Genomic DNA, 12,201 nt, shown 5'->3' with positions numbered 1-12,201 from the left:
CTTAGGTCTATAAGCATATAATGCAATCTAAACCAAATGGAAATTTCATATTGCACAGGTACAAAACAGATAATCTAAATATTTATAGCCCTTTCTGTTCCTTGTCTGTTTTTTCAGTTGCCCCCAGGCTAGCATGGCCACCTGGATAGGCTTTGCTTCTGAATTTATGTGCACATACAATAATTTTCAAAAAATACTTTGTTAACACAAAGGAAGCTAGCAAAGCATGTCTTTGCCCTCCAACATTGTTAAAACATAAAGCTATTTCTAGAAGCATAAGAAAAGCTTTGCCATATATTAAAATAGAAGATGCAAAGTGGCAGCTAAAAGAGACATTTTACAAAATGCTGTGGCCATGTAGACTGAAGATCATAGCTGAAATCTTCTTATAGGACTGTGCTGTATAACACAAATGTTCCTGTAGTGCTTTTTCTCCATATTTGCTTATTTGTAGTATATCATGGAAGTTTGGAAAACACTCCTTTTTAAGTGACTAGTATGAAATAAATCTAGTATGACTTATTAGTGTCTATTGAGATTGAAAGGAGTTGTCCTGAACTGCAGTCCTTCCCCACCCTGTAGTTTTAAAAGGTATTTTTACCAGCTAAGATGTTTGGAGTATCAGAGCAGAGTAATCCTTTTCATTTACAAGCTGTTCAAACCTGAATAAGTCATGGGGGAAAAAAAACCCCAATATGTGAATTAACTGGAAAATTACTGGGATCCAACTGTCAAGATGTTAAAAGTTCAGCTGACCATAATTTACAAGCACTAGCATGAATGAGTGTTTAGAGTAGAAAGCTCTTCAGCAGAATGAGACATAAGTATATACAATTGTCAGAAGCTAAAGTATAACAGCTGGAAATCAGAAATGGGGTGCAAGTGCTTTGTCAAGTAAGCCTATTTAAACTTTGCAACTACTTATCAAGGATCATATTGCATCACTGAAAATTTTCAGATCAAGATCCATCTCTGATTACTATATATATTTTATCTAGTTGTTGGAAGCACGACCGGAGATTGCTGTAAGAGAATCTGTGATCTGTTTCCTGCATGGAAGTACAGGGTCCTTTAAAGTGTCTGCAGCATTCAGCGTCACAAGGCAGCTCATTAAAGAATCTGTGCCAGCAGAAACCCTGCTGTCTGCCAATGACATTAAATGAGCAAAACACTCTAATGGCCACAGGTTTTATCAGGACTACTGTTGTTCGAGCTAGAGCTTTGCAATTGCAGCTGTTCATGTTAGGGATGCTGCATGCACATAAAATAATGATCCTGTTGTGCAGAGTGTTCCCAGCATAGACATTGTCACAGCGTATGTGGGGAAGGCACTGTGGGAAAGTGGTGAAAGTAGGAATTCCTTTTTTACTTACATCAGGGAGGCTTAGAGCTATGACACGTGTGATTCCACACAGTCACTGGTCACCATACTCGTTCCAGCAAGGGAAAGGTCTGTAGTCCTAGGCCCTGTCCACATTAGGCATCTCTTTGTTAAAACCATTATTCAGCCATCGAGAATTTTTAGTAACTCCTCCTGCACTTGAATCTGACATTTTAAGAGTAATTTTACATTCCAGTAGCTTTGCATATGTTGTGCAGATTTAGCTGTGGTTTAATTGAAATGGCTTTTTGAATCTGGAAATATTCAAAGAGGTTTTCTTTAGTATTTCTACAGTGCTGCATAGCAATCTTACTATGTATAATGTATCTACCAAGATTTTTGTTGAATTACTATGTTTCTAATTCCACACTGTAAGTGCTAATATTTTCATTGCTACTTCTTCCTAGTCTGCTGCAGTTATGGGTCAGAAAAATACAAGATCTATATGTTCTTCCTGAGTTATAAGTTTTCTACCACCCTGACTTTACTTATAGGGATTTTTATTTGGGAATTTGAAGAAGTTGGGAAAAACTTGCTGTCTTGCTCTGCTGTGAAAAAAACAATTCTGCTATTTGTTTGTTTCAATTATTGCAGTGAGAAGAATTGTTCAGAGATATGGGAAGCATTTAAAAATGCATTCATTAACAAGGATCCTTGCAGCATTCTACCTAAGGACTATGAATTATACATCAACTTGTCATTGCACAAAATTCCACCTAACAAGGTAATGATTACTAAAGTTAACAGTCCTCTGACATCCGACAGATTTTCCGTGACACAGTTCAAAATTGACCAAGAGTCATTCTGTGGCCGACTCATGAGTCATTCTTTTCGGTCTCTGTAGTTTACAAACTAGGCTCAGACTTGATTTTTCCATGCATTTTGGCTCCATTTATTTTATTCAGTAACTTCTCAGCAACTTTTCTCTTTTCATACTACATAGATCCCCCATTTTTCCTGCTGTGCCGGGAACTCTGTGATAGTCCCTGAGCTTCTACTTTTCCTCAAGTTAGGTGCTCTGCCTGCAAAGGCTTTGCCTGCTATCATTTTTTGCTTCCAAACCTCACAGTCAAGTCTCATGGCAATGAGATGTTAAACACTGACATGTTAAACAATCATAAACAGCAGTGAGCTAGGATGCTGCTATATGCCAGGAAACAGGAAGGGTTTGATGTGCTGGCAATTGCAGAGAACTGTGAAAGTACAAAAGACATGTTCTGCTTTAAAGCAGTTTTTCCTTCAGCACTATTATTCCTTATCTCTAAATGATACAAGCTAAATCAACAAATACTCCTGTCAACATAGCTTAATTCATGAAAGAGTTTCACAAACACAGAAATAACAGCTAGACATATGATTTTTTTCACACCATAAACCAACATAGCAATGTGAGAGGATTCTGGTAACATATATCTAGCTTATAAGTATCAGTCATCTTCTTTTTTCTCTTTTTCCTAAATCTATCTACTGAGGCAGGCCAAGCTAGCCCTAACTGTGCTTAAATTAGGCCTATATCCCTTCCCATCAAGGTACAAGTGTCCCTCAAGTCTCTAGTGATCAAAATTTACAGCTTTGTAAAATAAAATCTTTGTTCCTCTAAAGAGGTAGCTAACATTTCTATTTATTAGCTTGATTTTCAAAGAAATACTAAACCATGTTTTAAACTGTTTTCAACACCCCAAAAATCTCATTGGGTCCATGCCCAAGTGTTGGTACAATTCTTCTCTTTTTTTCCCTATTTTTATATAGTCTCTCTTCTGGGAAAATAATCAGCTACTAGTCAACAGCTTTGCTGACAAAGGACGTCGCTACATGTCTCTGGCTGATACTCTGTTTGGCTTCGTTGGAGATTTTCTAAACTGGTGTGGGCAGGCAAACAGTGCTGGTAAGACAATAGTGCTATATTAAACATCTGTCTGTAAACCATGATGGAGACCAACTACTCTGCTCTGGAGGAGCTAATTTTGCTCTTACCCTGTGAAAAATCAGGGATGGCTTCACTATCTCGTTCTCTCTGTGAATATTTAACATTGCAGTCATGGGAGAACACAGTGAAATCTAAACAGTGCTGCAATGGAGATAAACCACCTTCTCAGTCCTCTGAATCCACAGCTCTCTGCATCCCAGGAATAGAATTAGAGCCATTTTAGCCAAATTATTGAATCCATACAATGTCACTGTTTGTTTAAACTGCAAGGGATGAAAAATTATTGAAAAAATACAACGGACAGCTTTCAGCATTATGTCAAACCATCTTGTATGTTCAGTGTGTAATGTGCAAATATATTCAGTTCCTTTCTAAAGTCACTTTTTACAGTCATTATCATCTCTGTAATAGCACAAATCACATGCCTTCCTACAGGACTGGACTATGAATCCTGCCCTACCACAGTGGAATGTGAAAACAATGCGGTGGAATCTTTCTGGAGGATGGCCTCAACCACTGTAAATAGTTCATTAGTGCTGACTTCATACATTAGTGAGTGTGACCTGGGTGGTTCAGGAAAACATTGCTGGCTCAAAACAGATTTAAACCTGTAGCTGCACTAGATTATTTCCTCTGATGGAAATACACTGTTTTAGACAGCGTGTAGTGCTTTAGCAAGAGGAACCTAACTTTCACCTTAGCTAGATAATGTGTTAAAATTCTGTGTTGCCTTTGTTAATATAAAGTATACACTAAGCACAATAAGTGCATTAATTGTCTACTGATTACAGGTCCTAAGTGATATTTGATGGTTGGTGGAATCCCTTTGTTCACAGATCAAACCCAACACAGAGTGCAAAAATGCTTTCTTTGTGTGCTGAGGAAACTATTTATAGATGTGAGAAAATAGCCTGAGAAGATCTGTTGAATTATTGCATTGGCTGTTTACTTCTTGTCCTTTCTACTACAGTGACCTGCTAGGGTGCTAGTTTAGTGTTATTTTCACAGTTCTGATATTCTTCTTGGTAAAATTTTCCTTGGCCCTTGTTGCTTGCAGTAAAATACCAAGTCATAAGGCAAATCAGTAAGATGAGTTCTGAAAAAAATTGTTATGTATTGCAGTATGCACAGCACAGTTCTGGGGTGATACATGTCTTGTTGAATGGTTCTGCAGTTGGAGGAGCTTATCCATATCCAGGGTAAGAAAACCAACTTATTTATCTATACAAAGTCTGATGACTACGAACTAAAAAAGGGTTAACCAGTTGTTTGGGTCTTCTGCTGCACAAAGCATGGGAAGCATAGCTGAAAGAGCCTCTTGCATCAAAGTCTGCTGAGTTGTGGGGACAACTATTAATTGCCCTAGGTGTATGAACGAATATGAAATGGATGGAAACAATCTTTTTGACTCCTGCATTTTACAAACTGCTGTGGCAAGTCGTATGAATGCTCTTCGAAAGCTGCCTTCAAGTCAGCCAGCACACTGTGGCAACATATGTAGGTCTTCGAAAAGATGAGTGTTACAAAATTTCTATTCAGGGACATCTTCAAGGAGAGGATATTGTTACAAGGACTGTAGCCTCTGTCAGGCCTAAGAGCAAACTCGGTTAGTTCTATAGGGAAAGTGCTTTGTCCTGCTATTTCTCCATGATCGAGAGTGGAGACAGTTTGAAATCCATTATGGTTTAAGAAAGCAAAAAAAGCTTCTTGAGAAGGATAATAGCAAAGAGTAGCTTCCTCTTCTCATTAGTTCATTGTATATTAAGGACAGATGTATTTTCCCTGATTCACAAGTGTAAGAATACGCAGAAGTTCATCTAACCTTACATTTAAAATTTACTGTAAAAGCACACCCTTAAAAACTTTTACTGAGTGTGGCTGTGGTGACTGGTTACCTTTGATGGAAAAGACATCTTTACTTACGTCAGCAGCTGTCCTCTCAAAGGCAGATTTAAAAAACCCATCTTTTAAAAACCCAAACAAAAGATCTTCTTCCTGTGTGTTCACTGAGGAATAAAAATGGTCATTGAAAAGTTAATTTTATCTCTGGATAGGAGAGAAATAAGAACCATCTGTTCCAAAATACCTACTACCTATTTATCTCTGTCCCCCAGAAGGCCCATCTCTGTACACAGCTTTCAGTTAATCATAAAGACTCATACAGTGTCCTTGGGTTGGTCAGGTGTTCATCTGGGGTCTTCTGCTGATGGTAATACTTGGCAGCAGGACAATGCCGAGAAGCCAGTATAAATTCCTTATTTCAGAAAACTCTTACACATAAATTGATTCCACCAGTTCCTTGGGTTGCCTGTCTGGTGGTATCATAACCACTGAAATCACCACTGGAACATAACGTGCCAAGAAAAAACAGCATCAGTTACTCCATCTCTTTTCTTTGCTGTGTATCTTCTGGTCCATTTATAACTGAATTTGTTTAAGAGATCTTGTTTGAAAGAGGTTTAAAGTTGAATCATTAATAGCAGAAGTTAATGTGAAAGATCTGCTTTCCTAAACATCTCTCTGATCTGTTTTCAAGTGTTTCAAAACCACATTCAAAGTTTATCCAGTGTTAACATTTGTGCACTTAAATCATCATTAAGTCACCTGTTACCATTTCAGTTAAGATTTATTACTAATTTCACTGCCAAATAACCTTGCTCATTCACACAATATGAATTTAGTTGGCAGACTTCTTTAATAATATTAGCCAGTTCAAAAACTGGTTTTGCTGAAGTCAGTTGTGTTCCTCCACAGTTTCTGCCTCCTCTAGTTAAAGATTTCTCCAAATTTTGGAGGAAGCTTTTTTTTTTTTTCCCCCTGGCAATAACTTATGCACAAAGGAGCAAATGAGTTAAAAGTAGTTGGAATGATTTTTTTTGGCTATATCTTCACTATATGTTTAAGACAGGCTTGGACACCATGGAGAGATAGGCAAACCTGCTGTTGCTGCTTCTGTTCTCTGATTAGCCACTGCCACACCAGACTTGACCAAAGAAGGCAATTGTTGGTATCTACCTCCTCATGTTCCACTTCTCCAGTAGTTTAAATTAACTAGCTAACTTCATGAATCAGCCTTGGCTGACCACCAACAGACACAAGCAATCACCACATGTCTTGTGCTTCCACGCCAGAGCCCCAGTAGTTTGCCTGAAGGCACCAGTAAGACAGAGCAGTGGTTTGCTGGTCTCATCCAGGAGGTGACTACTAACAGTCCCTTCTACTCTGTGTGGGTCTCAGAGCATTTAAAGTGGCTCAGAAACACTGCAGTCCTCATAGTGACATATACGATCTGTGATAGGGGTCTTAAATTAGAGCACACTTCTAGGCTCAGACTGGGATTAAGCATTCCATGTGGACACAGCCTGTTTAAGCTTTTTGGGGGAGGAGGGGAATCATTGCAGCACATCTTGCTGCAAGGGGTAGAAATCTGAGGCTTTGAAATAGCTGCATCTCAAACAAAAAGCAATTTACAGACATTAAAATAATCCTTTGAATTTGGCAGCTTTAGAGTCGATATTATGAAGAAAATCTTAACTGTGAGGGTGGTGAGACACTGGAACAGGTTGCCCAGAGAAGCTGTGGATGCTCCATCCCTGAAAGTGTTCAAGGCCAGGTTGGGTGTGGCTTTGAGCTATCTCATCTAGTGGAAGGTGTCCCTGTCCATTATGGGGGATTGAAACTAGATGATCTTTAAGATCCCTTTCAACCCAAGCCATTCTATGATTAAGTTGCCATTTTATTATCTTGTTTTAATTGTTATTTAAATACCTATCAGAGTCACATTTATACAAAGCAATAAAGTGGAGGATTCCCTAGCTTGGGGATGGACATGTCTAGAAATTTCTCCTTTTTGGCCTTACATATCCTAGACAAATACTTCATGTTCCTATTGCTGTCATTGTGTACCTAAAAACATATTTGTCTTGTGGCTGTTTTTATTTATTTATTTAAAGCAAAATTGTGTCTAAAAGCAATAACTACAAGCGTGCCCTTTTTTTCCCTTTATTTTTTTGACTAAGTATCAAATGTTTTTTGTACTATTTTTGTGAAAGCAATAACTACAAGCGTGCCCTTTTCCTTTATTTTTTTTTTGACTAAGTATCAAATGTTTCTTGTACTGTTTTTGTATTTTTAAAAGTTAACTTCCTTCTGGTTCACCTCAAATTGTAACTTTTTTTTCAGCTGAGCCCCTCTAAGATGAATGTTAAAACAAATCTTTAAATGCCTTTGACCTTTGAAGGCATTCAGAATGTGAATCAGATTTTTCTACTCTGTGTTGAGTCTGATTGTAATCAGAAGATATAATAAAGTCAAGCAAGCCCATATCCTACAGCTGGATCAGAGCCTTCATTATTGCAAAGGAGAAAAAGACTATTTAATTTTCATATTCTTTATAGTTCTAAAATAAAACAAATCTTTAAATGCCTTTGACCTTTGAAGGCATTCAGAATGTGAATCAGATTTTTCTACTCTGTGTTGAGTCTGATTGTAATCAGAAGATATAATAAAGTCAAGCAAGCCCATATCCTACAGCTGGATCAGAGCCTTCATTATTGCAAAGGAGAAAAAGACTATTTAATTTTCATATTCTTTATAGTTCTAAAATTTTTTTCTTGACTATTTAATTTTCATATTCTTTATAGGTCTGAAATTTTTTTCTTGAATCAGTTTTTTTGCAGACTATGAAATACCTAATCTCCAGAAAGACAAAATCTCCCAAATCATGATTTGGGTTGTGGATGATATTGAAGGACCAGATAGGTAAGTTACATCTTCCAAAAAAATTTAATTTCCTCTTTCGAACCTGTTATTAAAATTTCACCTTATCTTTATGTTTGATTATATTTGCAAAACAACTAAACTAAAGTGTTTTGGATGCTTTGATGAACACAGAAGGAACAACCTGCCATTCCCAAAAAGTATAGAAATATCTGAATTAGGCAAAATATAAATAAATTCTAATATTAGATCTGAAGTCCACTCCTTGTTAGATGTGTGTATCTCAGACCCTGAGTGAAGATACAGCACATGCAGTTTTACTAAGAGTCAATCTGAATTTCATATTAAGTGCTGATGAGAGATAGTTCTTTCAGTTTGATGAGTGCATTCTTTCCATTTTTACCTATTTTATTCTTTCAGTTTGATGAGTGCATTCTTTTCATTTTTACCTATTTTAACAGTTTGAAAATTTGTAGAAGCAGATAAATACAAACAGGGGGATTCTTGTCTCTCAATAATTAATCCAGTGATAAAATGTAAGGTTTAAAAATGTCTAATTTTGCTGGTTATTTAATTTAAACAAACAAACAAATAATAAACAAATCAAACAGATCAGTCCAATCTGTCTTTCAGTTAATGAATGCAACAGAATATTTGTGTATTCTTATTAATTGCTTTTTACAATTATTTTGCTGGTCTCAATATGGTTTCTTTAGTCATGAATATTTGGTATTCTTATTAATTGCTTTTTACAATTTTTTTGCTGGTCTCAATATGATTTCTTTAGTCATGAATATTTACTCACCAGCAGATAAGTAGCACTGGCCTTAGTTTATTTTTGGTGCAAATTTAGAAGTCTCAGTAGGTTTATGCTCAACTTTCTTGTGCTAATTGGACCACAACTTAAAAAAATCAATACTAGAAACAGAATCATAGAATCAACCAGATTGGAAAAGACCTCCAAGATCATCAAGTCCAACTCTACCGTGGTTACTAGACCATGGCACTAAGTGCCACATCCAGTCTCCCCTTAAAAACCCCCAGGGATGGTGAACCCACTCCCCCCCTGGGCAGCCTATTCCAGTGCCAGAAGCTGTGTTTAGGATTGTTTCTGGGTTTTTTTTCTCCTTGTGATTTTCTATTGCTCAATATTCAAGAAAGAGAACAAACCTCAAATAACAAGAATAATTCTGGTTCATTATAAAACAACTTACTCTGTAAAAGCAGGTGGCATCAACTTCAGCACTGCCTAAGTAGTTGCCAAAGAATTTTACAAATAGAACACTTATTATTTTACAAAATTATTTTGTTCTTTTTCTGTCTAGACAAATATTAAATATGGGATTATTGGTTAATAGAATCTGAAAATGCTACACTGGCTGAAGACAATCTTCCAGACTCTTCAAACTAAGTGTAAAATGTGAAATGACTGTAAGCAAATGAAGGATTTTAAATAGCAATGTACACCATTCTTCTGGAAGTGTTATGGAATATAGAAGAGGCAAAGTAAAGGGGATTTACTTTACTAATCCATCAGGTTCAGAGGAAGGAAATTATAATAATGAAAGACTTGCAATAATATTAAAATCCTTTCTCACAGAGATTCCTGTGGAACTCATAGTGTAAAGGTATTAGAAAACAGGCTGGAGACCCTTGGTTTTGATGTCACTTGCACTGACAATTACAAGTAAGTGAAAATCCTTCATTAATATGGTGCAGAAGCACCTGATCTATTTCGATTCTTACTTTTCAACACTTAAATGCCATTAATGTTGTGTCTTCAGGAGAGACTGATATGTTGGAGGGATGTCATATTTTTCAGACTCAGCTTATTTTTTGTCTCTGAATTGAGCAAAACACTATGTCTTGTATAATTAAGGAGGGCATTATACTCAGTGTCAGATGCAGATGTCCTCATGTATTCCACTTCACTGTAAAATCTTTACTTGGTTTGAAAATCTAAACAGCAGTTAAAAACACCATTGGATGTCTGCAGAATTTCTAATTATTCATAGTAGGAATCACAGTTCTAGTTATTCCTATAGATTGTAAGATAAATTAAATTGAATTCAAGTTTAAAAGTGATAATAATACTATGAGTTAGTTTCATTTTTTTCATTGGTTTTCCTCAGTTTTCTGCCTGAAAGATACTAAATAAAATTATATTTTTACAGGCCAGTAATGTTCTTACTCTGCCTGGATTATCCTGATGATTCTAGGTGTGCCCTTTCATCGTAAGTAAAAGAAGCTCAATCCATCCTCAGTGTCATTACAACCAAACAAATAATGCTGAAGTCAACAGTTCAGCAGATTCCATCTATTATATATCAGCCATACACAACACACAGTATTATCTAATTTATTACTTCCTGAGTGAGCGGTTTCTGTTTACAAATTGTGCACAATTGTCTGTGAGCATCTGCTGTTCAAAATTAAGCATTAATGTGTCCTCATCAATCACATGATAGCACTGTCTATCACTGGTGGTATGAACAAAGCTTGTACATATCACTGTTCTGATGCAAAATCTATTACAAGTTAGAAATTGCTTTCAGCAATATTGGTCCTTGAATAATGAAATTGTAGGTCAAATGGCAACAAACCTATGGGCATTTCTCCAGCTACTGAAACTTTTGGTTCTAAATTTTGAGCGAGTTTCTTTTTAATCTTCCATCTTTGTGTGAAACCCAATTTCTATATTTCAGTATATTTACTTTGGGCCAGCAGGTTACCTTCACAGATACAGATTACATCCAAGACACACCTGTTTTAATTAACAAGCATCACTCCCAAGTTTTAATTGTTACCCTTCCTAGCCATATTGTTTTTTATTATATAAATTCATTCAGTGAATGTACAGTAAAGATTACTGGTTTTAATTGTGACTAGGTTTCTTAGTCTGCCTGTATAGTTGCACATAAGATACTTGAACATCCAAATATGTAAACTTCTTCACAGTTTGGAATGCTGCATGATATAATCCTACTGTCCTTTCTTCCCTAAGCACATGCAACTCTTTCGTGTGTTAATACCTGTGTAATATTGCATTGATAACTTCTGCCACTGGGGAGGAGCAGTAGTGCTTCTTGCAGTACAGAAAAGGAGATGTATATCACTTTCTGTAACAAATGCTCAGATTTTAATACATGGAGCAGTAGTGCTTCTTGCAGTACAGATGTATATCACTTTCTGTAACATATGCTCAGATTTTAATACACCCTTACAGAGAAAGTGAGTATTCTCCATTCCTTCTCCTGCTGGTCACTGAAAAATTTGGCTCATCTTGTCATGCAACATTTATCTTTACACCCAAATTATGTCCTGGCACCAACCTATAAATGTGCTACAAACTATGTCCTGGCACCAACCTATAAATGTGTTACAAAACCAGAAGTTATGTAGTTATCATTGATAGCTCCAGACTACTTCTAGGCAGTAGATCATAGAACAGGCTTCAAGTCCTATTAAGGATTTTGTTTGTTATGAGATCTCACTTGCATGGTGGATTAAAATAGGATTTCCTTGTTCTGCCACTGAAAGGTAAGGATTTTGTTCACGTGTCAAAGGAAAATACAGTTGTGCCATTCAAAATCATAGCTGTGAACATGGTGACAAGGATTAATAAAGTGGACAAAAAATCACTTTACAGGACTTTACAAAATATAATATTGTGAGCTCTTAACAGAAGATTTTTCTTCTCTCCCAGATTTTAAACCATTTCCCTCCAAGTTTTGTGATGTGGGTACATTCCTCAGCTGAGGAAACCTGGATGAGAAGGCTTATGGAAACCATTAATGTCTTTTTCCTTGCAGCTAAGGGATGAGCACACCAGTTCTGCAGTATTACCACATAACACTTGCAGTATGTAAGCAGGGGAGCATCCACCCCTTCCTTTCCATCTGTGTTGGTACTTAAAGCAACATAATCACTGGCATATTCTAAGCACAAGTCTCATACTCTCCTGGGCTAACTACTAAGCAACTCAGCTGTTATCACCCTCCTTAGGAAACGTTCCCTTGCTTGTTTCCTCCCTGAGCATTCTATTCACTCCTGTTTGCATGGCAATGTAATAGGTTTGATTGACTTCACATCTATGCTATGCCTAATCAAGACAGAGCTTCCCAATCTGAAGCTAAACTGTCATTGCCTCTCCCTGAAATTTAATACAATGCTT

General features: G+C 36.7%; 1 protein-coding gene across 1 annotated transcript in view; it reads left to right on the top strand.

The window, feature by feature from the left end:
* Positions 1-10,265, top strand: part of BST1 (bone marrow stromal cell antigen 1) — a 12,095-nt gene extending 1,830 nt beyond the window's left edge. Inside the window, exons 2-8 of the mRNA XM_009082905.1 lie at positions 1,976-2,105; positions 3,131-3,266; positions 3,744-3,826; positions 4,431-4,507; positions 7,977-8,069; positions 9,628-9,714; positions 10,202-10,265. Of these exons, the coding sequence (XP_009081153.1) occupies positions 1,976-2,105; positions 3,131-3,266; positions 3,744-3,826; positions 4,431-4,507; positions 7,977-8,069; positions 9,628-9,714; positions 10,202-10,265 (670 nt within the window). The remainder of the gene's footprint in view (positions 1-1,975; positions 2,106-3,130; positions 3,267-3,743; positions 3,827-4,430; positions 4,508-7,976; positions 8,070-9,627; positions 9,715-10,201) is intronic.
* Positions 10,266-12,201: the final 1,936 nt, after the last annotated feature.

This window comes from Acanthisitta chloris, unplaced genomic scaffold (assembly GCF_000695815.1).
Source record: "Acanthisitta chloris isolate BGI_N310 unplaced genomic scaffold, ASM69581v1 scaffold8269, whole genome shotgun sequence".
NCBI classification, from domain to species: domain Eukaryota; kingdom Metazoa; phylum Chordata; class Aves; order Passeriformes; family Acanthisittidae; genus Acanthisitta; species Acanthisitta chloris.
The sequence above is the reverse complement of the archived record's forward strand: the minus strand, read 5'-3'. Positions and strand labels throughout refer to the sequence as shown.